The 23633-nt window shown below is 42.3% G+C and overlaps 3 protein-coding genes across 7 annotated transcripts in view; 1 reads left to right on the top strand and 2 right to left on the bottom strand.

Annotated features, from left to right (window-relative positions):
• LOC311267091 (potassium voltage-gated channel subfamily V member 2) overlaps positions 1-9823 on the bottom strand; it is a 36557-nt gene extending 26734 nt beyond the window's left edge. The window contains exons 1-2 of one of the 3 annotated variants that reach the window (XM_084369939.1): positions 9760-9823; positions 8494-8564 (exon numbers count right to left, since the gene is read on the bottom strand). The gene's annotated coding sequence lies outside the window, so the exon portion shown is untranslated. The other 2 variants (XM_084369938.1, XM_084369937.1) reach the window with 2 other exon arrangements.
• angptl4 (angiopoietin-like 4) lies at positions 1147-7755 on the top strand. The gene is made up of 7 exons (XM_084368918.1): positions 1147-1793; positions 2632-2742; positions 2866-2962; positions 5361-5474; positions 5660-5755; positions 5997-6281; positions 6393-7755. Exons 1-7 carry the CDS (start codon positions 1266-1268, stop codon positions 6575-6577), a joined length of 1416 nt encoding a protein of 471 aa, XP_084225044.1. The 5' UTR covers positions 1147-1265; the 3' UTR covers positions 6578-7755.
• Positions 9824-10183: 360 nt separating the features above from the next.
• On the bottom strand, positions 10184-23330 carry LOC311267165 (dipeptidyl peptidase 9). Of its 3 annotated transcripts, none has more exons than XM_084370053.1 (21): positions 23159-23330; positions 20202-20293; positions 19873-20111; positions 19516-19628; positions 18690-18863; positions 17800-17971; positions 17245-17355; positions 16798-16926; positions 16650-16711; positions 16462-16562; positions 16148-16325; positions 15876-16035; positions 15668-15747; positions 14929-15081; positions 13786-13921; positions 13053-13198; positions 12808-12954; positions 12560-12712; positions 12021-12163; positions 11570-11681; positions 10184-11315 (listed from the first exon to the last, which is right to left on the bottom strand). In XM_084370053.1, exons 2-21 carry the CDS (start codon positions 20255-20257, stop codon positions 11223-11225), a joined length of 2658 nt encoding a protein of 885 aa, XP_084226179.1. In that variant the 5' UTR covers positions 20258-20293; positions 23159-23330; the 3' UTR covers positions 10184-11222. The 3 variants fall into 3 exon arrangements, with proteins under 3 accessions (XP_084226179.1, XP_084226181.1, XP_084226180.1); XM_084370055.1 differs by having other exon boundaries at positions 17800-17968; XM_084370054.1 differs by lacking the exon at positions 23159-23330 and adding an exon at positions 22899-22995.
• Between the last annotated feature and the right edge of the window lie 303 nt (positions 23331-23633).

The following is a 23633-nucleotide window of genomic DNA, read 5'->3' as shown; positions in this document are numbered from 1 at the left end:
CTCAGTTCACATGATAACAGTTGTGCTTTATTAAATGTACAATTTACATTTTTTAGGTTAGTGAGATTGTAATCATGCTAATTAGGAAATGAATGATTAAGAATATTATCCACTTCTATGACAGGAAGCCAGGGTGTTTTTATTACTAATCTTAAAATGGCATTTTTAATTCATTCTTTTTCCTCACAAGACTTCTTTTTCAGTCTTGTGAGGAAAAGTCTTCAGATTTAATGTACAGTTTCCTCAATAATACAGCTTTGACTCACACTGAAGTCATTTACAAATGACCTCACACTTCTCTGCCTTGTTATTTATCAAAATGATTTCAAGAAGATGTGCTGCACGAGACAGCACATGTTCCTGAAAAGCAAAGGGAGTCTATACATAGCCGAGTGGGACAGAGGAAATAGAGTTATAACACGATCCATAGACTGAAAGAGAGATTTCATCGATGTGGAAAACACGGAGATGACTGTGTGAATCAATCAGCTTTAGAAGAAATCAAAATCTGGGCTTCATCTTTCATCGGTGTCAGTGTGTGTGGTCCACTCACACTGCAGCTCCAAACATTTTCACTTTCGCTTGCATAATTCAGAATCTAAATCGCTTCATCTCAAATCAGGTCAGTTTACAGTAAATGATTTGCAAGATTTCTGCAGATCTCTGTTTGTTTTGGACTCGCTGTGAATACTGATTGAACTCTCCAAATAGGAGCACTCTGTAATTTATGAGCTTATCCTGGTTTCTGTTATCATTATCCACCAGTTTCAGGGTGTTCCTGTGCTGATGGATGGATTAGCTCGCTTTTTCAGGAATACTCCACATGTTAACACTTTGTTTTAATTCAGCATTGCTTCATGATAAAGGAATACATTTGTTTCACAGCTGGGGGATATCAAATGTTTCGCTTTCTCCAGTGGATAATGTATTCCCTGTCTCCCACAGTGCTGAGATGAAAGACAATCTTTTTGTTATATCATGTCCCTCCTCCGCCTCTGACATGAATAGTTAACAGAGAGGTGGAGGAGGGACAGAAACCTGAGAGTAACTGCACCCCTCCCTCTCCTCGGCTGGCCAATGGCAGGCAGCTCACAGCTTAGACATGAGGGCTGTGAAACTATATAACAGTAGTGCTGTGACTGTTCAGCCAGGAGCCTGAGCTCGCAAATCCAAGTCAAGAAGACAAGACCGGACACTGCACACTTCTGCAACAGGAAAACACACTATTAAGAGCAAGATTTCAACTACTTAGGACAACAGCAGCAATGAAGACAACACTGGCAACTCTGACTCTCTGCCTGGTGGTGCTCATGGCCACAGGTTTCCCCTTCGAGAGGAAAGGGGGCTCACAGTCCGGCAGCGCTGCCAAGGAGAAGCGTGTACAGTATGCAGCCTGGGATGATGTGAATGTCATTGCCCACGGCCTGCTGCAGCTGGGCCAGGGGCTGAAGGAGCATGTGGACAAAACCAAAGTCCAGATGAGGGACATTTCCAGCAAGCTGAAGGTCTTCAATCGCACAGTGACCGAGCTGGGGAAGGAAAGCCAGAAGCTGCGAGTGGAGGGAGAGGCCCTGAAGGCTCGGGCCCACGGGCTGGAGGACAGAGAGGGCCAGCTGCTGAACGTCACAGCCGAGCTGAGGGAGAAGGCAGAGGAGATGCAGCAGGAGAGGAGGGCGATGAGCGAGAGGATGGGCCGGCTGGAGGAGAGGGTGGACAGCATGCTGCAGGGAGGTGCTGGGCTGCCTGACACGGACGCTGGTGCCAAGAACAACAGTGATGCTCGCAACATCCAGGTGAGAAGGCACAAGTTTCTGTTTTTGGTTTCTGATGATGATAATTAATTTGGGAGGGCAGAAGACTGTTAAGATAAGGGCAGTGAAATAAGTTAATTCGGGAGGAAAATTGAGCAAATCAGGCTTTAAAACGTGTGCAAAACATTATCACACACTCATCACTCAAAGAGATTAACATGAAGCCAAACAAACTACAAAATGCTGTTATCCTGTAGCAGATGGTTAAAGGGACTCTTCGTGTACAGTATGCATGGACAGTTGGCTTTTTATGGTGGGGGTGGTGGCTTCTCCCCCAAGCTCAAAGACACTAAATCAGTGGGTGGTGGGTGTAGCGGAGTGGAGGGGGGCACTGCACGGAGGAAGAGCGTGCAGTACGTGCAGGGAAACACTAAAGACTTCCACACAAAGGGTTCTGCAGGCAACAGCTGCAAGAATGTGTGAATAAATTTACACAGCTGTGAGATTTTACAACCTGGAGACTACTCGGCCATGTGACACAATGGAAGGGGCTTATGAAGCAGTACGTGAGCCTGAAAGGCTTTATAGAGGGATGGAAAATCCCGCGCTATGAGGGAGTTACATAACCTCACCGCGGTCGGTTGGAAAGAACAAATGCTGGTCACTGAGGGGTGGAGATGTGTCTGAGGTCTGTTTCGCAGGCTTTTCAATGAAACCCCGCAGGTGGCTCTTCTTCTTGTGTTAATCCTCCTGTTTGCTTGCTGATGATGTCTTAAAAAAGTTCTAAAGCGCAATGGGCACATTTTACGCACAGGCGCGGTGTGGAATAAAGGTTATAAAATGCTAAAAATGTGGTACCTTTGTGTTATTTTTCTGTCAGGTGATGCTGGAGGCTCAAAACAGACGCATTGATGATCTGATGGAGCGGATCAGACTCCAGCAGGAGAAGCTTGACAAGCAGAATGTGCGCATCAGGACGCTGCAAAGTCAGGTGAGGAAGCGTTAAGATTATGCATACAGCGTGCAAACTAACTGAACCGGTAATTGTTGTAAAGCATCTTTTTTGACTTTGTACTTTCCACAATCTCATCATTGTTTCTCAACTTTTTTTCAGGTCCAACAGTCACGACAAAGAAGCGCATCCCTGGGCAGCAGCAACACAGACGGCTCCATGCAAAGTGGCGTCGCAGAACAGCGCGACTCACCAGTCGGTAAGTAAAGCCAAAATCCCCTCTTGGCACGATCTTAAGTCGCCTGTACAAAATCTGACGCCAAATGTGGCAGACCATCTGTTTAGCTCAGGCCATAAAGACGCTTAAATCACGAGCAATTAAAATCAAGGAATCTAATCAATTTGGGACACGCTCCTCTGCTCAGCGTGACGCCGCAAACTTCAACTGCTGGACTTTGTGTAGAAGCTGCGTACAATCCTAATGACATTATTCAGGAAAGCAGCATTAACACGATTCAATAAGTTTAAGAAGGTCCCACTTTTAAAATAAAATATCATTATTTTTACAGCCATATTTCAAAGAGAGAAAGTACTGATTTAGAGAAAAGGGGAAGTTAAAAGTTTCAGAATGAGGCTCAGTCTAGTCAATGGCCCTCACACTGTGCCCTACTGTAATTGTGAAAGGCAGTGAATGATGCCCTCAGTGTGCTGCCACGCCAAGCAGCTGCTGCTCCCTTCTGAACTTCACTGTGACTGGACCAGCAGTCATAATGAGTGCTTTCATCCAGACTGTACTGGCCTGGATACACACCAACTGGGGAAGAGTTGAGACGCACATTCAGCTTCCTCACCCACCACAAGTTGGTCTCGAATAAGGTCTAGTCTAGGAATAAGGTTTAGTCTTTCAAAGAGGATGAGAGGGATGACAGGAGAAAATGCTGAATAAAACAAAAAAATATGCATATTGAAATAGCAGATTTTATTAGTCATAGATGAATAAAACTGGAATAAATTGGAGTGGGTTTAATGTCAAATCTGTGTTTCCGACGGCAACAGATGAGAAGTAGGTGAAAGGTGAACGTGGCTGAGGCAACAGTTGAGATCAGTCAGCCAGTACAAATCACAATAAGACCTCGGAGCTCTGACATCAGCAGGATTTGAGGAATGAGAAAAAAAAAAGAAACAAGTTTCTCTGGCAAGGTTTCAACTGGGGGAAAGTTCGCTGGTCTCTGAGAGTGTTCAGTCAGGGTCACACAGCTCAACGGGATTACTCACACTGATCATTTCTGTTGGCTTTGTTCAAATCGTGCAATGTTCCTCAGATTACCGTCCTTGTGCCTGAGCCGAGAAAAAAAAAAGGAGGGAAAACCGGGTGGAAATGGGAAAAGGCAGTCTATATTTATCTGTGAACTTTGTACAGATATCCACCACTGTTTTGAAGACACTCGCCTCCTCCCCCGTCCCACCTTTTCGTGTAAAACAAACATCTGAACATCCCTCAAGAATGAGCAACCTTTCCCCTAGTTCTGTCAGGGAGTCAGACATCCCTCCTCCTCCCTCCTCTGCGGTCATCCTCTCCTCTCCTCCCCCATCCCTACACACAAACCCCCCCACCTCCATCTCCTATTGTAATGAATAAGAAGTGTGCCAAAGTTCAGGAGAACCCCTGACCCCGAGGCAGACCACAACCAGGACTGGCCATAGAGAGTTCAGCCCTCTAGAGGAGAGGTCATTACATGCAAATGTGGCCCTGTGCTAACAATGAAACATTACACCGCATAATATCCAACAAAAACAATCAAATAAATACAAAGAAATTACAATTTATTGGATTGCAGGACACCAGGGGGGTGCTATTAGTCTCGTGCCTCACTGGCCACGCGACAGCTTTGAATTGACTCCGGAGGTCCCCTGCTTTGTGTTACTGCCGACTCTGATGTCCATTTACAGCAGCCTCTATCCCCCCTCACCACACTCTGATCACTCCCCACGCATGCAGCAGCCATGCACTGCTACGTCACCGACTTGCTGCTGTGCACGTGAGGGAGGTGTGACAGGCCAGAGAGGAGGGGGATCAGAGACGGAGGGGGAAAGGGGGTTGAGGAATGTAAAGGGTAGTAGTGTGTAACTCAATAGCCTGGTTGAGTCTGCTTGGGAACTGGGAGAAAGGTCATATTTATATCCGAGAAAGGAGTTCTCCCTCTCCCTCTTGTTGTGGCTAGATGAAATGCTCTATCAGGTAAACACTTGTATCTCCAGACTTGCTGATAAGAGCACTCATAATATAGGTATTTGCAGACACTCGGCTCTTGCAGTGCAGGGAAACATGTTGCTGTGAGGTTCCCCAACTGCCAATGACCTAATTATGAATCCAGGGTAGAGTAAGCAACTATTGATGGACACGCCAGAGTAATATGTATAAAACTCCTTCAAAACATGAAGAAAGAGATTATTCTTGCAAACTTACAGCGTTATTTTTGCCTGTCTATAACAGCCCAGCAGTGCAAAGTGTTAGCATGTCAAGTATGTCATGTATAAATAGCATGACCAGCAGGGTAGTGCAGAGTTTCCAGTTTGGATTGTGGGGCTTTGCAGTGATACCGTACAGAGCTGTTGGTCTCAACATTGATGTTTTCTTCTTCTTCTTCTTCTTCTAGAAATGGCATCAGACTGTCATGAGCTGTTCCTCAGAGGAGAGACCACAAGTGGCGTCTACACCATCCAGCCAATGAATGCAGAGCCATTTGAAGTCTTCTGTGAGATGAAGGATGGTAAGTGGAGTAAAATTCCAAATTTGGCCCCTTCTGTCCTGCACAGTGCAGGTTGGCCAACGATTACTAACTAATTGGGCAACGGACTTCAAACATTAGAGTTCAAAGTCTCCAAACTGTACAGAAGCTGCTGTTTTGGTCGATACAACTTTCTCTGATCAAGCTTTTGCTGTCTTCCTGTCCAGATGGTGGGTGGACGGTGATCCAAAGGCGCCAAGATGGCTCAGTGGACTTTGACCAGCTATGGCAGGCCTACGAGAAAGGCTTTGGCGGCTTGAATGGTAAATACTCTTTTTGACCTTGGTCTCACTCTCGCTAACGGCAAAACTGGACTGGACAGGTGCTAGCTGGCCTTGCCAGGGTCAGATTAGTTCACACAGCATTACTGTCTTTTACAACCATAGCATCAGAGAGCTGGAGCTGGCCTCCAAAAGCATCTTATCACCGATAGGCTTGAAAGGGATTAAAGGCGGTCAGAAGTTTGCTCACGATTTCTCTCCCCATCCTTGTCTTCTTTTATAGGAGAGTTCTGGTTGGGTCTAGAAAAGATCCACTCTATTGTTAAACACGGTGGCTACATCCTCAACATCAAGCTCAGCGACTGGACTGGTGACTTAGCAACCGTCCGTCTCCCCTTCCGTCTGGGTGGAAAGGAAACCAAGTACTCGCTCCAGATTGAGAAGGCCGGTGCTTTCAGCGTTTTGGAGACTTCCCTGGGGACTGACGCTACCTCCTTCTTACCTTTCTCCACCCGCGACCAAGACAACGACCAGAAAGACGACACCAACTGCGCCAAGCACCTCTCTGGTAAGTTGTACATGACAATCACAATGATAAATGCTTCTATTTGTTACTGTTCCTTTGTTGGACAGAACTCGAAGGCAGCACCTAACCTGACATTGTCCTTTCTCCTCCTAGGTGGCTGGTGGTTCAGCAACTGCGGTCGCTCCAACCTAAACGGTAGATACTTCCAGAGTCCTCCTCCCAAGCAACGGCACCAGAGGAAGCAGGGCATCTTCTGGAAGACCTGGAGGGGCCGCTACTACCCTCTGAAGTACAGCATGATGATGATCGCCCCTGCTGCAATCCAAAGCAAGTCTTAAAGAATAGAGACTTAAAGAAAAAGTTGAGACAAAGAGAAAGGGGGAAAGAAGTAGATTTTGGACTATTCTTTCTTTTTCTTGCTGCTTAGTTGATGAGGCAGAGGTTTCCAATTTTTCCTGGTTGTCTCCCTGCAAGGAAGACCTCATACCAGAGCCAAGGCCCTCAAAATAGAAACGTAACGAAGTCATGATCAATGAGTTCCAGGTTTCCACTGCCCTGTTCTCTGAGAGACGAGCAGATTCCTCCCCTGCACGAAGAGCCACAGATGGAAAAATTTGTATACCTTGCACCATTGCAGACAATTCATTCTGTTGGTATGAAGCAGGGGCCCTTCGACAGGAGCGTCACGGGGCAAGTCCCGGCCTGTCCACTGTGCTGTAAGCCACAAAGGATTTCCAACAAGTCAAGACTCATCACCAGACATGTGGTATCAAGTGGGCTGTTGTTGAGATTGAATGTGGTTTTGTAGCAAGTAAACAGCACTGTCAGGTCAAGAACACCTTGAAAATGCTCCATTTTTGATGTAAAGCATGCATGTAGGACTGAAATACAGGCTGATTAAGTAAGCCTTTTAAACCCAATGGTGCGGACCAAATGGTGACTCAGTTAACACAAAGAGTCATTTTCCACATGAACATGATGAGATTAGTGTTCAAAGGCATTATGTAAAGTTATAAATCACTGTAAACTAGGATGACGATGCAGAAACTGTGTTAAGACTGATGTTGGAAAGCAGTTTGTGGGGCACTGAAGACCATTTCAGCCTTTTGTACAATATATTTTCTGCCAGCAATTTTGAATCAAATTAAGCATGTTCTTCACTGACATACATTTTTCTGTGGAGATTCTGAAACTGTTTAGTCATATTGACTTATTGTATGATGAGAGACATGTTTTTGTACATAGTGTATGAAGGAATGTCATCTGTCTTGTCAGAAATATAACTGTTACTGGTCTGTTGTGACGTTATCTATTGTCCTTGTGACTTGAGAGTTTGTGATTGTAGATGTTCTCTTTCCTTATTTAAATGCTGTAAAGAATCAATATATATATTTCTGGTGCTGCCTGTTTGTAATTTATATTGTCTATGTTGTGTTTCCCAGATGTAAAATTGTTTTATATGAGAAAATAACCATTTTTTGGCCATAATAAGCCAATAAAATTGATTTAAACCTAATATGCCTTTTGTACGTGTACTATGTTCCACTAAGAGAGTATACAATAAGAAGTTTACAACAGACACAACTGTGAAAACAATCAGCTTAAAACCGAACTACAACAAACCATTGACAAATATCTGATAAAATTAGATACAGCCTAATACTGTGAAAATATGGTCACAACTAGAGCGAAGATAATTATTACACATTTTGTCGTATCAAATGCAACTGAATTAGCCTGAAATGGAAAAAGTTGCAGCTGCCTAATTTGTTTGCCACTAATGGCGGAAAAATGCAAATTTCATTTGAAAAAAAGTTAAATTTGTTTTTTTTTACAGAGGACATTTCAAATTGTTCATTTTCCAAAGATACATAAACAATTAGGTTTTCCCTTTGGATTTTTATTTTTGAAAAATGATCCCGACTCCAGACCATTTATCTAGTTTTCTAACCAACCACACCAATCTGGATAGAGATTTTCTTTGGAAACCACCAGCAGGCCCAAACGTGCTGTGTGTTGAACCACACATGGCAGATCTCTTGTATCTAAAGATTTTAGCAGCTTAATCACATTACCTGGAAGCAAACTTCAGCCTCAAGGTGTCAGCTTTAATTTCTCATGGAACCACTTTCTGCTTGCTTGTTGGGCTTAACCGGTAATGTGCTTCATCCATACTGATCCTCCAAGCACTGACAACTGGTTTAGGATCAACCTCTGTAACAGCTGATTAAGTGAGTGTGTGTTCTGGACTGACCTGTCTCTTCAGGGTATCAGTTTAGGTGGTGAAAGTCAATGCCTGGCTGTCATTGGGACAGAACTTGTTACCTGCAGAGGAAAAAAGTAATTGACTTACTAACAAACCTCTTGTAAAAACTGCTCTGTGGCTGTAACAGAACAAATATGGTCACCATCTTATGAATCCAGAACAAATATCCCATGTGATCCACAGTTTACCAAGTTATCTTCAAGGAGTATTTGTTGTCAGTGTTGTAAAAAGTAGCCAAGAGTCAAAGGCCTACTTGCGTAAAAGAAAAGATAGTAAAGATACTGACTAAAGATAGGCTACTGAATATTATTTTGGTAAGAGTGAAAGACAGTCATATGAATAGTAGTGGAGTAAAAGCCTTAAAGTAATAGATATTAAATGTACTTAAGTATCAGAAGTAATTTCCTCACAGTTGATGTACTTAAGTATCAAAAGCACAAGTACACTTTAGGTTGACCGATAATATGTACAGTATTCAGCATTTTTCCAATTATCTGAATTAATGTATTTTCTTTTCTAAATCAGATTACAGATCAAATTAATAATTTTTCAAATATATCCTACTTTGGCTCTGATGCAGCGTTCAATCTGCAAAGTAACTAGTAACTAAAGTTATCAGATAAATGGTAGAGTAGGAGTACAGTGGAGTAAAAGTACAATATATGCCTCCAAAATGCAGTTAGTCCAGTGGGCTAACTTATAGGCTAACGCTCATGTGTTTGGAAGAAAAGCTAGCAGCCATTTAGTTTATCTTAGCTTAGTATAAAATGTGAAAACTGGGAAATAGCTTTACCATAGTAAAAAATAAAAATAAAAACCTGCCTACCAGCAACGCCACAACGGTTATATCACAAAAATGTAAGTGTATATAGAAGAAGCTGTGGTTTTATGGCGGTTATACACCCGGAAGTCACAGGCCTGCACTACATCCGGCCCAAAAAAATAGTCCCGTAAGTGCATAGCCCCCATAACGAAATAGTCGTTTAAAGTTCAGCTTTAGAACAATATATCAATATAACGGGCTATTAAGTTAATTTCAAGGGTGCTGGTATGCAGATTGTGTTACCTTCTGACAGAGACAGGATCATGGTCAGATTAGCTTTATGCTAAACCTAGCTAACCGACTTCCGGCTACGTAGCTTCGCGTTAACGTGTAGAAATGAGAGTGGCTCAGTGTTGTTATATAAGTTAGCTTATTTCCCAAACTATTCATGCAAGCTTTAAGATGCCACACCCAACACTGCAACAGCCTACTTGTTAATGGTTAATACCGAGGCTGAGCAACAGGCGCCAATGATGGAAAAGGAAGCAGATTCAGTTATATAACCACTGCATCATTATCAGATCAAGGTCAGGCATCAGTCACCTGTGAGGAGCATAATAATTTGTTATCATGGCAACTGTGCTGTCCACAAAGGAAGGGGGCAGAGGGATCAACATCTGTTGCTTGACTGCTGTGCATGGTTGAGTGCTTGAAAGCCCCTGTAGCGGTGGTTTGGTCAGGTGCAGCTCTGATGTGAATAGGAGGTGTATAATTAAGGATTAGAGTGGGGAAACACACTGCAGTTCAGTGCCCTCTCTAATAAGATAGAAACATGCAGCAGATGCTGTAACTAATATGTACCATGCATATATAACTTGCAACAGCTTGAAATGAAGACTGCAGTCAAAGAGCGCATGTGATTGATTCATACATTTATTCATCATCATGTACAAATTGTATTCCGGTGGTACAAAGCTGTTGTAAGACTCCAGTGCTCACCCTCCTGTTGTCTTTATTGCAGTAAAAAAAGGAAATACCAGCATGATCAAGAGTCAAGAGGTACTTTGGCAAATATAAATTATGTGTTAAGAAGGCAAGCAGACATCTCGAGCAATGTGATGTGAGGGGAGAAAACGGCGCAAGAACATCAATGAGCCGCGTCTGTCGGCGCTCATTATAAAAGAATAAAAATCCATAAAATGTTTTATTTTAAACAACACACACTTAAAACAAGTGGACAGGGGAAGAGTAGCGCTTTTCTTCCTTTCTTCACACTGCAAGTTACAGACTCGTGCTATGTTTGGATATTGCAATTTTGTGTTAGTGTGTTTCTGAGTGTCTGTGTGAGATAAACTGTGTTTTTCAAATGTATTATAGTGTGGCAGCTAATGTCTGCAAGTATCTGTATAGATTTAGCTTCATATCTGTGAACTGTAACCCCATTTCTACCGCTGACTCCAGTGACTAAAACAGGTGGAGCAAGGGGGAAAACAACACGATAACATTTGGCAAAAACCATTATGGTTGCGGAGATGAGGACGTGGGTGAGCGATGAGTCAATGTGACACAGCCTGCAAACATTTCTCCATATGTCCTTGTCTTTGTTCAGCTTTCAGGGTGAAACACCAAATCTCTGTGCTCGTAAACCATACCCCAGACTGTACACGAGGAGGGTGGAAGAGGGGGAGAGACCGAGCAAGCAAGCGAGCCATTGAGTAACAGAACAACAGACAGAGAGCGCAAAAGAGGGAAGTATAGTGGAGAAGTTACATGACTAGTTCATAGGAGAGAGTGGCTGCAGAGTGTCTGATAGACTCTCGGTGACACGGTGAACACTTGGAGACGTCGGGGTCAGGATGGGGGAGGTCAGGGAGAGTAAAGATGGGCGGTGAGCTGGAGGGGTAAAGGAGGACAGAGGGGAAACTAGACTTCACTTCTCCCCTGTTGTCTCATTTCAGAGGTATTGTTGTAGAAAGTGCAGCAGCATTATCTCGTAGTGCTCTCCAGACTCAGGGCAGCGAATACTGTGTCGCTCGTTGGGATATACCTGGAAAATTGAAACCAAATTACACACCGATTTGTACAACATGTCTGTGTACTGTGAAATCCTGACGTTCTTAATCCTAAATATGATCAATCTAATGTATTTTACAACCATTGAACATGACACTGTGCATATGAAGTACAAAGATAACATAAGACATTTATGCTGTTATGTTAATCATGTCAACCTAGTCTGAAAAATTTAACACAACTTCAGAAAAATTTGTAAATGGGTGTAATAAGGCTTGTGATGCTTACCTGAAGCTGGTAGGGCTTCCCAGCCCGGATTATCTGTGACACTAGGAAATTGGTGTGGAAAAAGTGCACATTCTCGTCTAGAAATCCATGGAGAATCAGCAAACGGTTGGGCCTGGAAAGAAGAGGATTACATGGTTAATGCGATTTGTTACGATATGATAGGGTTCCATACAATAGTGAGACTACAGTGCAAAGCCTTAAATGAAATGAAACAACAGTGAAAAAGCCTTCATGGATCCAAAGTCATTTTCTAGTTTGACTTTAGCATCCAAGAGCAGTGCTCCAACATGCCGTTTATCAGGCCCTCAGGGTTTCCTCGGTGCATTAACTCTGAGGCTCGACTTGACTGCCAGTTGCAATAATACCTGAAATATTTACAACTTTCAAACACTAGCCTTAAAAAGGGTAATTCCACACTAACGGGCCTGCTTGCTTTAGCATGTGTACGTACTCGCTGGGCAGCTTGTCCACATGCAGTGCCACTGAGCCTTCCTCGTAGCCCTGCTGGTTGTTCTCAGGCACGTCCATGTAACGCTCTGTGTAGCCTGTGTCGTAGGCCATCCACACAGTCACCGGGGCGCCTGCAATAGCCAACTGGCAGGGAAGCACAACATAGTCAGGTGGGAAAGAATGTAAAATAAAACAAAATAACATAGTATCTTGCAGTGTGTTGAAAGAGAGCAACTCAAAGAATATGGCAAAGGAGGAAGGATGTATCTACAGATATCCTACTGAATGAAAGCTATCAGTCAACTCATTGTACAACACAGACACCATGTGGATGCAAGTGGCAACTACATCAAAAGTTCAGTTTGGAAACTTCATACTGAAGGAATTAAGCAATTAATTCTATTGAACGTGTATCACATAGTGATTTACAAACTATGGTCTTCTTTCTTGCTCAAGGAGACAGCAGAGAACGCTCACTGAGAAAGCGAGCGTATGGTTTCAGGATAACAGAAGTTCTGAAGGACGAAGATGCCTCCTAACCTTGAAGATGTTGGGTCGCTGGATGAGACCCATGAGAGAGAGGAAACCGCCGTAGGACCAGCCGTGAATGGCAACACGGCTCAGGTCCACAAAGTTGAACTTCTCCGCTACGTACTGCAGCCCCTCCACCTGGTCTTCAATCTCCACCTGGCCCTGAAGAGGGAAAAAGCAGATTAGTTGTGCATCTTTTTACAGCATTTATTTTTTAAATGCTCCTATTGAATTAATTTTGTTATCTGACTCTTTACCATTTTGTTTTTTAGTGCTCCTTCAAATTCAAGGCCCCTCTGACAGGAACCCCTCCCGTCAATGACAACTACAGCGTAGCCCAGAGAGGCTAGCGTGTTCAGACGGAGGTACTTCATCCCTTTGAAGGAGTTGTTCACCAGCTGCACCTGAATACACACACACACACACACACACACGTGTGTTGTTGGCAAGGTCAGAGCAACATTTAGCGAACACAAAAACAAGCAACATCACATCCACGAACCTGTGGGCCTCCGTACACGAAGAGAACAGTCGGATGTTTCCTGCCAGGCTGCAGGTTGTGAGGTTTGTACACCATCCCATAAAGCTGGAAGCCCGACTTCCCTGGAAAGTCAAAAATCTCAGGCGGATTGTAATCTCCCGGGCAACCTGGAAGACACATTAACACATGTGGTCATTAGGTTGGTATTTTCTAAAACGATCAGAGATTGCCTCAACTCCTAGAGGCACTCGACCCAAGATAAAAATGCAAAAACCACGTATTACAGCACAAAAAATGTACAGTAGGTTGTAAATTAGGGTACAGGTGCACTTTAATTCAGGAACTGTTCTGTAAGAGTCAGCAGCTGTCATCCTAACACATCTGCAAAACATACAAACACACAAGAAGACAGCTTCCTCATCCCTCGTACTTTTAATGAATAATAAACGGCAATCAACACTGGCGCCAACCACTCATGATGCCCTGAATGTTTTATCACCACATAATCTGATTGTCATCAGGATTGTCTGGAGGACGCCATTGTAGATCGAACTGACCGTCCTTCATTTAATCAAAGCCAGACCTCAACCTTCCCGACAGACTCGTCTCTATTGATTGTTCCAAAAATAAAACCACAGATAGTTGGACAACCTTCACACTTGGCAAGACTGCTCTCTCAGAGAAGTCCAATTATGTAAAGACAAACTCAATCAAAACTTGTTTTTGTTGGTTGGTTAAGTCACATCCTGTTTACCTGGTGATTCCATCATGCTGGCCCAGAACTCAGGTACCATGTGCAGTGGGTCACCTTCTGAGCTGGTCAGTTTGTAGACGTGAACACACGGAGGTGTACTCACGTTGCTGTAGTGGCTGACAAAAAAGTCAAAGTTCTGCAGAGGGAGAGAGAGGACAACTATCAGAAATATACAGACTGCTTTACAAAATAAACAGGGAAACTATATAATAAACACACAAAGACAAGGAGGGAACAGAAAGGCTGAGGGAATGCTACAAGGATCTGCATGACAAAGCTCAACATGAGGTGCTGTTGGTGTAAAACACTGCTGACAACCAGAGAACATTTATCCCATATACTGCACACTATCCAACCAATCCCTGGCTTTAGCAGCTTTGTTTAGGTTTTCGAGGGTCTTACTTTTATTGTTCGTAAGCAGTTAAAGTTGGTTTCTCTGATAAAACTATTTCAAACCTTGATATGCTGCACTCACACTAAACACACAACCTGCACCGTCTGTGTTGAGTCACAGTAGTCTGTCAAATCTAAGTCACTGATTCATATTGCCTTCAAATTCACATTTTGAATCATGTTACAGGATAATATTCTGACCATTACCTTTACTAAAGCCTTTGCTTTTTCAAATATTAGTCATTAGCTGCCAAAAATGCTCATCAGGAAAGGAATATCTATAAGCAATAGGGATGTCACGATTTTCCAAATTCACGATTTGATTTGAGATTTTTCAGCACTGACAGCTATGCCATTGTTAGGCTATTGCATCAGGATTTTTAAAACATCAATAGATCGTTGGTTTTCCCCTGACAGCGGTCATTTATATTTTCAGTTTCTCCTTTAAAAAGATAAGGGTTTTTTTTCCAACAAAAGCTTGACATTATCCTGGTGACTTGTAAGTTCAAGTGGAGAAAAAAAAGACATACTGGGAGAATTCCTTCTCTTGATTTCTATTATCAAAACTGAAAGCTCATGTTGATTGATTAACTAATCAATTTGTGAAACACTTAGTTGGCAACACTATTTAATGGATTATCCATTACAGATACAGGAGGATAAACAGCTGGATGAGAGAATAAATGAATGGACTGATGAAGTGTGTATTTATGTATTTGGACAAGAAGGTAAAAAGAGAAATGTTTTTACCTGACTAACAGAGCAGCTATGAGAGAAGCCAGGCTTGGTTAGTCTGACCACATCTCCAGGTGAGTCACAGCTGACCACGTAGAGATGATGCTCCAGAGGAGTGTCTCTGGTGCCCTGGAAGTACACCAGCTTTGATGACTCATTCACCCAAATCTAGCAAGAGAGAAGAGAGAAACACGAGAGGAAAATGATAAGACAATAGCATTGAAGGCATGACGTGTGAGGTATCGACTGACCTCTTAAATTCTGTGTAATGTTTATAAACAGTTCAGATTGTAAATATCAAACGGCTGACATTTTGGCTCCGTTATCTGGCATATTAGGTTAAGGTTAAAAGAGGTTAACTTGGTGTTTTGAGTGTTTGGTGCTGTTCATATCCACACCAGTTGAGCAATGTTTGATTTGAGAGGACTTTTTACACATAGTCCCTCAATTTTAGGACAATGCACCATCACACTGTTCCTTCTTTCTTCTGCAGCAGCTCGCCCTCTTCATTCACTCTGTGTAGATCATTTGACCACTGCTGCTCTGTTTCTCTGATTACCTCAGAGTGTGTGTGTGTGTGTGTGTGTGTGTGTGTGTGTGTGTGTGTGTGTGTGTGTGTGTGGAGAGTGGAGGGCAAAAATGCTGTAACCTATGTCAGTGTCTTTGCTAACGTCTGAGTGGGAGTGTCCATTTTAAAAACCAGTAAGAAAACTTGGATGGCCCTGCACTTAAAAAATGTCGGACTTTGTCTAACCTTGGAACCATGTCGTGCCAGCACTTCCCATTCTCCGCTGGTCAGTGTAACCTCCTCCTTGATTGCACATTTGAAGTCTCCTGCAGAAAGCAGATAACAGAATCAACATGCTCCTTGACTCGCTGCACACTCTGACATACACTGCGATTACATGATTATTTGATATGATAATTTCAAGTTAATGCAGAGGCATCGCTTAGTTTCTTACCTTCTATGTGGTGGTAGTCCTCTGTCCAATGGTAGCAGCCTGGTTGTAACAGGGATGTGATTTTATACAGATGGCTAAAACCAGTTTTAGACTCGTTTATCCAAATGAAAGTAAACTCATCTTCTGTCGTTTGAATAAATGGATAGAATATATCGTGAACCTGCGGAAAGAGAAGAACAGCCAGTTGCTGACTTTTTACAGCAGAAGAAGCTTTATCACAAGAACAATAAGTTTTAAGGTGACTGAAGAGTGCACCATGTTAGAACACCCACATTAATCCAGACGTCGGTGGTCTCTTCGTAGATTATGTACGGCTGTGTGTTACTGGGCACGGCTGCCAGACTCTCCTGCCTCTGAACTGGGTCATCTGTGACAGGGATGAAGAGGGCTGGAGGCAGCAGGACCAGCTGTAGTTTTCTCTGACTGCGGTCCAGAAGCACTGCCCAGCCACTAGGGGGACACAGAGCAGACAAAACATGAAGGGTTGCTTTATATGTCCAGTGATTCATGAAAGCAACTGCTCCATTAGAATCAATAGGAATCACAAACATAAGCACCTTCCTATTAACAGGAGATTCACACTCACTATTTGCCATCGCTTGTCCATCCTACCCTGGCGATGTATTCTGTCCCCGGAAACAAGGTGGTGAAGGGGACGGCCAGTTCTTTATCTTGCGTGCTCACAATCTGTAAGTACAACCGAACACATTAGGAACGGCGAACTATTATTCTGGAGAAGAAAGAAAAATCATGTAGAAATAGTGAAAGACTCACCCTTCCTTGATGATCTGTCTTGATCTCTGCCAGTTTCAGGGTGGCCTGGGGATTTTTGCTACCTGAAAATACAGAAATAAGAAATTGATTTTATATACACGCTCCAAGGCTGTGTATGTGTGTGTAGAATGTATAGAGCTACACTCACCTGTACGTGGATATCTGTATGCATCTGCTTTCCGCTCTTCCAGTGCCGGAGATGGAACATGAATAATCTCTACTTCCGTCTCATCCACCTCTTCATACAGCAGGTACAGTGTTTTACCTCCATTAGGGTCTGATAAGGGAGAAAAAATATTCAAATTTGAGTTGAATATAAACAGGAAATAATGTACGTAAAAAAAACTAAACTTACAGGTTGAGGTAAAATTATACCTTGGATGTCATTTAGTTACTATTACTATTATTATTACTTTGTAATCCAGAAGGCCGAACAAATGCTGAGTAACATTATGCGTTTTCGGACTAGGGAAACTTTTTGATAGTTTCGCCCACACTGCGTTCCTTGGAACTGTGTTTACTTGTAACTTGGAAATTTCTAACCTACTACAAGAAAAAGTATGATTTAACACCACTCAGGATACAAAGTGCTGACCTTCCACTGCTGAGGGGCTCCACCAGTAGCCAGTGAAGCGGTCAAACTCTTCTTGGATGACAAACGTTGCTACACCAGCAGACTTGGGGTCCTCCTTAACACTATCCACACCTGGAAAAATAAATAAATGAAAAGGGGAAAAGCTTACATCCATTTAATGCTACTGGTATAATGCTAAACATGCTAATACAAATTATCAACAATCTTACACTTTAATCTTGAAACATAGGATAGAATAAATGGAATCATAGGAGTGCCATAAAAAAGATAAAATCCATAAAGGAATAAGAAAATAAATGTAGAAATAAAGAGGAATTAATAAAGGAATAAATAAGTAATAAAAAAAACATGAATATGGCACTCCTTTACTGTTCCCAGTCCCTAAGAATATGGCATCCCAATGGGTTTTCGTTTCTATGATGTAGTGTGAAATGGGAGAGCTCAGTTTCAGCTTTATGGTGGGTTAAAGAGGATATTAACGCATGTGAAGCTACTCATCACATTACATTTTATTGCCTACTCAAACAACTCAAATGAAACGGAGAACTTTCAGACCTTTGTGGCAGTAAGTGAGTCTCCTTTCCTCGCCCGTCTTAATGTGGGCTATCCACAGGTCGTTATTGTTGATGAAGGCTATGAAGTCCGGGTCTCCGGGGGAGATCTTGGGGTCCATGCGGGTCCCTGAGCACTGGGTCTTGATCTCCACTGGCTTTACAGGAGCAGACTGCTAAAACCAACATACACAATCTTAGTCAAAGGCAACTGAAGAGTGACTTCTGAATGTCAAGATACAGGAGAGGAGACCAGTTTGTCCTAAATGGAGAAAGTTTCACACACATGAATAGGTACAATGAGCTGCATCTTGTTCTATCAGGAGGCATCCCTCTGTGAAATTAAATGTGGTGACAAACAACCGTCTCCTTGTGTTTATGATACAAGCACGGAAATGACAGTTCTGTGGACATACAGACATTTTCACTCTTCAAAGAATCAACAAGGTGAACAACGTCCTTTACAAAAGAATATTTATCAAGACATGCAATCTTTTTTCTCCAACCTATCTTGTGCATAAATGCATGCCATGCACATGAATGCTATCAAGATTTAAAGATATTAAATACCAGAACATTCAGGTTAACTCTAGACAACAGAATTATATTATTATAAAAAGTGCATTAATTATAATGTGATCATATAGCAATACACAGACTAGGAAACAATTCGTAGCCAGGAACAAGTATTGATGGTTTCATGTTAATGAGGTATAAGACTTCATTAACTGATTCACAGCAACAGCACAGCCCTGCCTTGTAGATGCTTAATAACATCCTTTCTTTTAAGTTAGGACACATATCAGTATTCAGTACACACCACACACTGCATACTTTCACGTTGCTCTAAATAAAATCTGCCCCGAGTATCTAAGGATTCCTAAGTGTACTCACGATGAAGCCATTGTTGCCTCCATCCTGACAGTAGAAGAGGCTATTGCTGGCCTGGAAGAGGAACAGGCCCGTCTGGGCATGGTAGTCATAGGAGGTGATACCAAATGCTCCGAGACGTTTACGCTCTCTCAGTAACTCCTCCTCTCGAGAGTAGGCCCCCTGGTGCGGTGTCGCCTGAAGAGAAACATCAGGAAATCAAGTGTACAACATCAGCACGAGCGTAAGAGACTTTTTGACAAGTTTGCTAGGATATATAAGTTTAAGTGTGCTAACATATACAGCATATTCATGTGTAAAAAAACAGATTCAAAAAAAGGGATGCTGTGTAAAACATATATAAAAGAAATAGGCAATGATTTGCAAATCATGTTCGTCCTTTATTCATTTGAATATAGTAGGAAGTCAACATATTTAATGTTCAACTGATAAACATTTTGGGTTTTTTTTTTTGTAAATATACACTTGCTCGAAATGTGATGCCTACAGCACGCAAAGTGAAAAGAACCACAGCATCCCAGTTTTTTGGTGACTCAGGTTGTATCTAACAGAACCACACTGAAGTGACCCATCCATAACTGTATAGTGGGTGCACGGTACAAGCATTCCTCTCATATCTTTCGAGTTTGAGATCATATCTCACGTTGCTAAAGACGGCTACAGTGGCACCCCTTCAGGGACTGTTTATCTAGAAGTGAAACTAAAACTAAGAAAAATGCTGCAATCAGTTTTTAAATGGGACCGCTCCGGAACAACCCACTGGGAGACACCATCACCCTGTACTGTTTGGTATTGGTACTGCACAAACAGGAAGCGAGGGGGAATTCACCTGGAAGTGATCCAGCATCTGTTTCCATGACAACACTAAGAGGGCCTCTTTCCGGATCTTCTTGGGGATTTCTGAGTAGAGTAACGAGTTCTCTCTGCTTCCATAAGGCATACCTGGTCAGCACAGAGCAAAGACACAAAGTCGACGTCACCAACACCAAATATAAAAGATTGTGCTAACTGGAAAAGGAGAAATTCAACATGGAGACTGTTTTAATATTATGAGGCAATCGTCTTATTCTGCCTTGAGCTGGAAAACATAACTGATGTCTTGTAAAAGGAGAACAAAGGTGTGGTATACAAATCATACGCTGATGCAGGGGATTATGTGCACCATCATCAAGCATCTATGGCTTACCGAGGTAGTACAACCGGTGGGAGTGGGGTCCATTCTCATCCTTCTTCTGCACGAACTGGAAGTCATGGGGAGCCTTGTTGGCAATCATTCCCGAGTACTTCCTGCTACAGTGAATGATGTCACGAAGGCCCTCCCACGAGTGTTTCTCCACAAAGAACTGAGACGGGACATCCTCCATCTCCACCACCTCCGTGCTGTCCGAAAGGCCGTCCACAGCCGTCATGCTCACTGTCACACAGCTGGATGTTGACATTAGAAAGAGCTGATAAGTACTTAATGGGACTGGCTGAAAGTTTATTCAGAGATGTGACATGACGCTTGTACTGTACCTTTTCCAGATACCTTCTTTATTGTCACAAAGTTTGACCTTCTTGACTCTATGCATTCACCGGTCAACACGCCTCACTCCCAATTCTGTAACCTATGAACAAAGTACAGCAGTGAGATCAGCAAATATTCCTAAATACAAAATAACAGTCAGAGTCAACCACGGTCACTCTCGTGCAACTCATACTGACATATTGTTTCCTTTCTCGACTGATGAGACATTCATGACTCAGGGACCGTTTCTCTGTTATATTGGCGCTTACACTATGACACAAATAATCTAAATGTGCCTCGAGGAGAAGCTGAAAACCCTAACTAATTCATGCCAGCTAAAGAAAATTGACTCAGGAACTAGGGCTGCCATAGTACGGGATTTTCATAGTACAAAAACCTCCTCAGAAAATATCAATTTCATGGATAACAGTGATGTGCAGATTGATACAATTATACCTATATTTCTGATCCAAAATATCTCTGTTCTAAGGTTGATTTTCATATCAAAAGATCGATATCTAAACTCAAATGTGTATGTTATCATCAACAGGGACACAGCAGAAAGCAACTACACTATGATCAGAATCTAATGTAAATATTACCCGCTTGATATGAACTACTTTCCCTTACACCTGTCAGTCAGATTTGAACTAAGGCTGTATAAATGCGTAAGGCGCCACAGACAGAGGATCAACTTTGATGATGTGATGAGTGTGTGAGGACTATGAAGTACTGTGGAAACACCACAAACCTTGTTAAGCATCTGAAATGTAATCACAATACAGAATGTGATGATGCAATGTTGGTCTAAATAAGAGAAAAACAAAGATGTTGCTAGAGCAAGACAGACGTCAATCACTGAGTCCTTTGGTACTGGCAGGCGTTACTCAGTTATATATTTACCATTAAGTTCATATACTGTTTATAGAGAAAAAGTGTAGCTATTGGTGATGTTTATTACTGTCCTTATATGTGGGAAAGTGATTCATGTCCATCTAGGCTTCAACTTGTTGGTGTTCAAACAACGGGAGTTCCCTGCGTTCTTAAAACAACGAACGCTGTTATTATTAAGGTTTTTTATAAAGTATTGGTATTGTATTGGTGTCGGCAACACCAATCGGAAAGGAAATCATTGTTATCACACATCACTTACAGATAACGGTATCACACAATTATTATCATAATTATTATCATTATTGTTGTTGTTGTTGTTGTTGTTACCTAGGCCTAGGAGGTAATGTGTTCACCCATGTCCGTTTGGTTGGTTGGTTTGTCAGCAGGATTACACAAAAACTACTCAAGGGATTTCCTCAAAACTTGGATGGAAGATGAGTCTCGGCCCAGAATAGATAACGCATGGATCTTGATGAAAAATAAGTATTTAGGTGTCTGGTATCTACAACTGGGCAAAATAAGATGCTGATCCGAGATCTTGTGAGCCTATATTATGGTTGAGCAGGCTTGGGTGGTTTCAATTGAGAGTGATACAGGGCTATCGAGTCTGACATTGGACAAGGCTTGTTTCAATTAAAAGGTAATTGTTGGGCCATGGCAGAGGTATATACTCTACTCTGTGCCATTCTAGTTATTATACTTGTTATAATTATCATTATTGCTGTTGTCATTATCAACAACAGTGACCCTAAAAGGAGGGGTTTTTTGGTTGAACATACCCTTTATTATAATTTCACAAAATATTATGTCCTTACAGACATAACACTTGAAATATATACTATTTAATTGCTCTAATATAGTAGAATTCAACAGCCTAGACAAGCAAATGTACATGGCACGATACCTGTCAATTTGCAGACCATGATATACCCTGACACCCCCTCAGAAACATGGAGCCATATATACTAAAACTACAGACCAGACTGAACGTGAAGGATCACACTTCCTTTCAAATCTCTCATGTGTTAATCTTTGGCAAGCACAAACACAGCTGATAAGTCTTCAGCTCTGCTAAAGGTGAAGTGCAGGGTATAGGGAATACCCCACATTCCCTCCTTTATCCCTCAGTGTTGGGTAAGGGATTAGTATGACGCAAACAGCAGCAGGAAAAATATCATAAATAAGTGAAGTGCCTTTCTTCTGTTACTGTTGTGAAGTTGTGTCAGGCTGGGCTGATACTGTGGGGAGGCAACTTAAATCTGTAAATAAGTAACACTGAGCAAATATAAATACAGCAAATACACTAACCAGCATAATACCTCAGCTTGAGTCATCAGTGCCTTAAAGAGTCAAATCAACAATAATCAGCATCACAGGTTAAGCTGTCACCTTGTACCTTCTGGTAGTGGACTGAGAAGTGTATTTATGAATGGGTGTGAGCCTTAATGTACATCTGACTGTTAATGTGCCTTTAAAATCTTTCACACTGGCTGTGTTGTGTTAAAAACTTACGGTGGCCTCGGTGTTATTGTGTAAAATGTGTTAAAATGGGAGGAATTACACTGCCACCTTTACAGATATAAGGAAAAGGCCCTATTCGGCTCACCGACTTACTTCAGGCTGTAGCAAGCTCATTTTAAGAGTTGGGAACAAGTCGGAGGATGTTTTAAATACGCCGGTACCGTTAATGTTAACAGTTAGCTAGCCTACAATAGATCTTTGTTCTCGGATTTCAACTACACAGTCACACCGGGAAAAACACCGGCAAATTCATTTGTGTTAAAAATTTAAACCGCAGTAAGGTTACTTACATTTGACAGTGAATGATGAATCCCCAAGCTGTTAGAAAATGACCGTTATCAAGCCGTGGCTATGTTTAAAAACCTTGCTTAGCTACATTTTGACATGACAGCTCCCCTCTGTCATTTTCGCTCTGAAGCTAACTACCGTTAGCTAGCTACCTAGCTACGAACAAGCTAGCCGCTAGCTAGCGGTTTCTGATATTTCTGTAAAAACAGACGCTTTGTCGACCGTCCCGACGAAACAAGCTGGAATTAAGGGGAATACTTACCAATCTGGCCACTGTTTCTTTAACCAAGTTCTAGACTTAATTAGCTTGGTGTCAATAAACAGATTGTGTAACTGCTAGAGGTTGTATCCATGGCCCAGAGTGGCCACACACAAAATGTAGCTGGCTCTCAGCTCGGAAAGAGGAGGAACCTTAGCCCTGGTGGAGTACACACCGGTGCTTTTTCAGGGCCGCACTGCCGCTCTGAGGAGGCGTCAGTGCGGCGCGACGTGTGGCAGGACCGTTTATTATCCAGACTCCTGTTCTTTATGCATTTATATTAAACCCTTTCTCATGCACTTCACATCAAATTGTGGAGTCTTCTGATAAACAGGTTTGACATGAAAATTCATCTCATCTACATTAAATACTGAGATGGTCAAAAAAAAGGTCAGAAGCATTATTCATAATTACTAGGTTAACTGTTTTCTTATCAAACCAATGTGTTCAATCTAATACCGTGAATCCGTGCCACACT

The sequence above is a fragment of the Pagrus pagrus genome (genome assembly GCF_965226575.1).
Source record: "Pagrus pagrus genome assembly, chromosome: 12".
Taxonomy (NCBI): domain Eukaryota; kingdom Metazoa; phylum Chordata; class Actinopteri; order Spariformes; family Sparidae; genus Pagrus; species Pagrus pagrus.
This window is presented reverse-complemented; position numbering and strand designations above follow the sequence as displayed.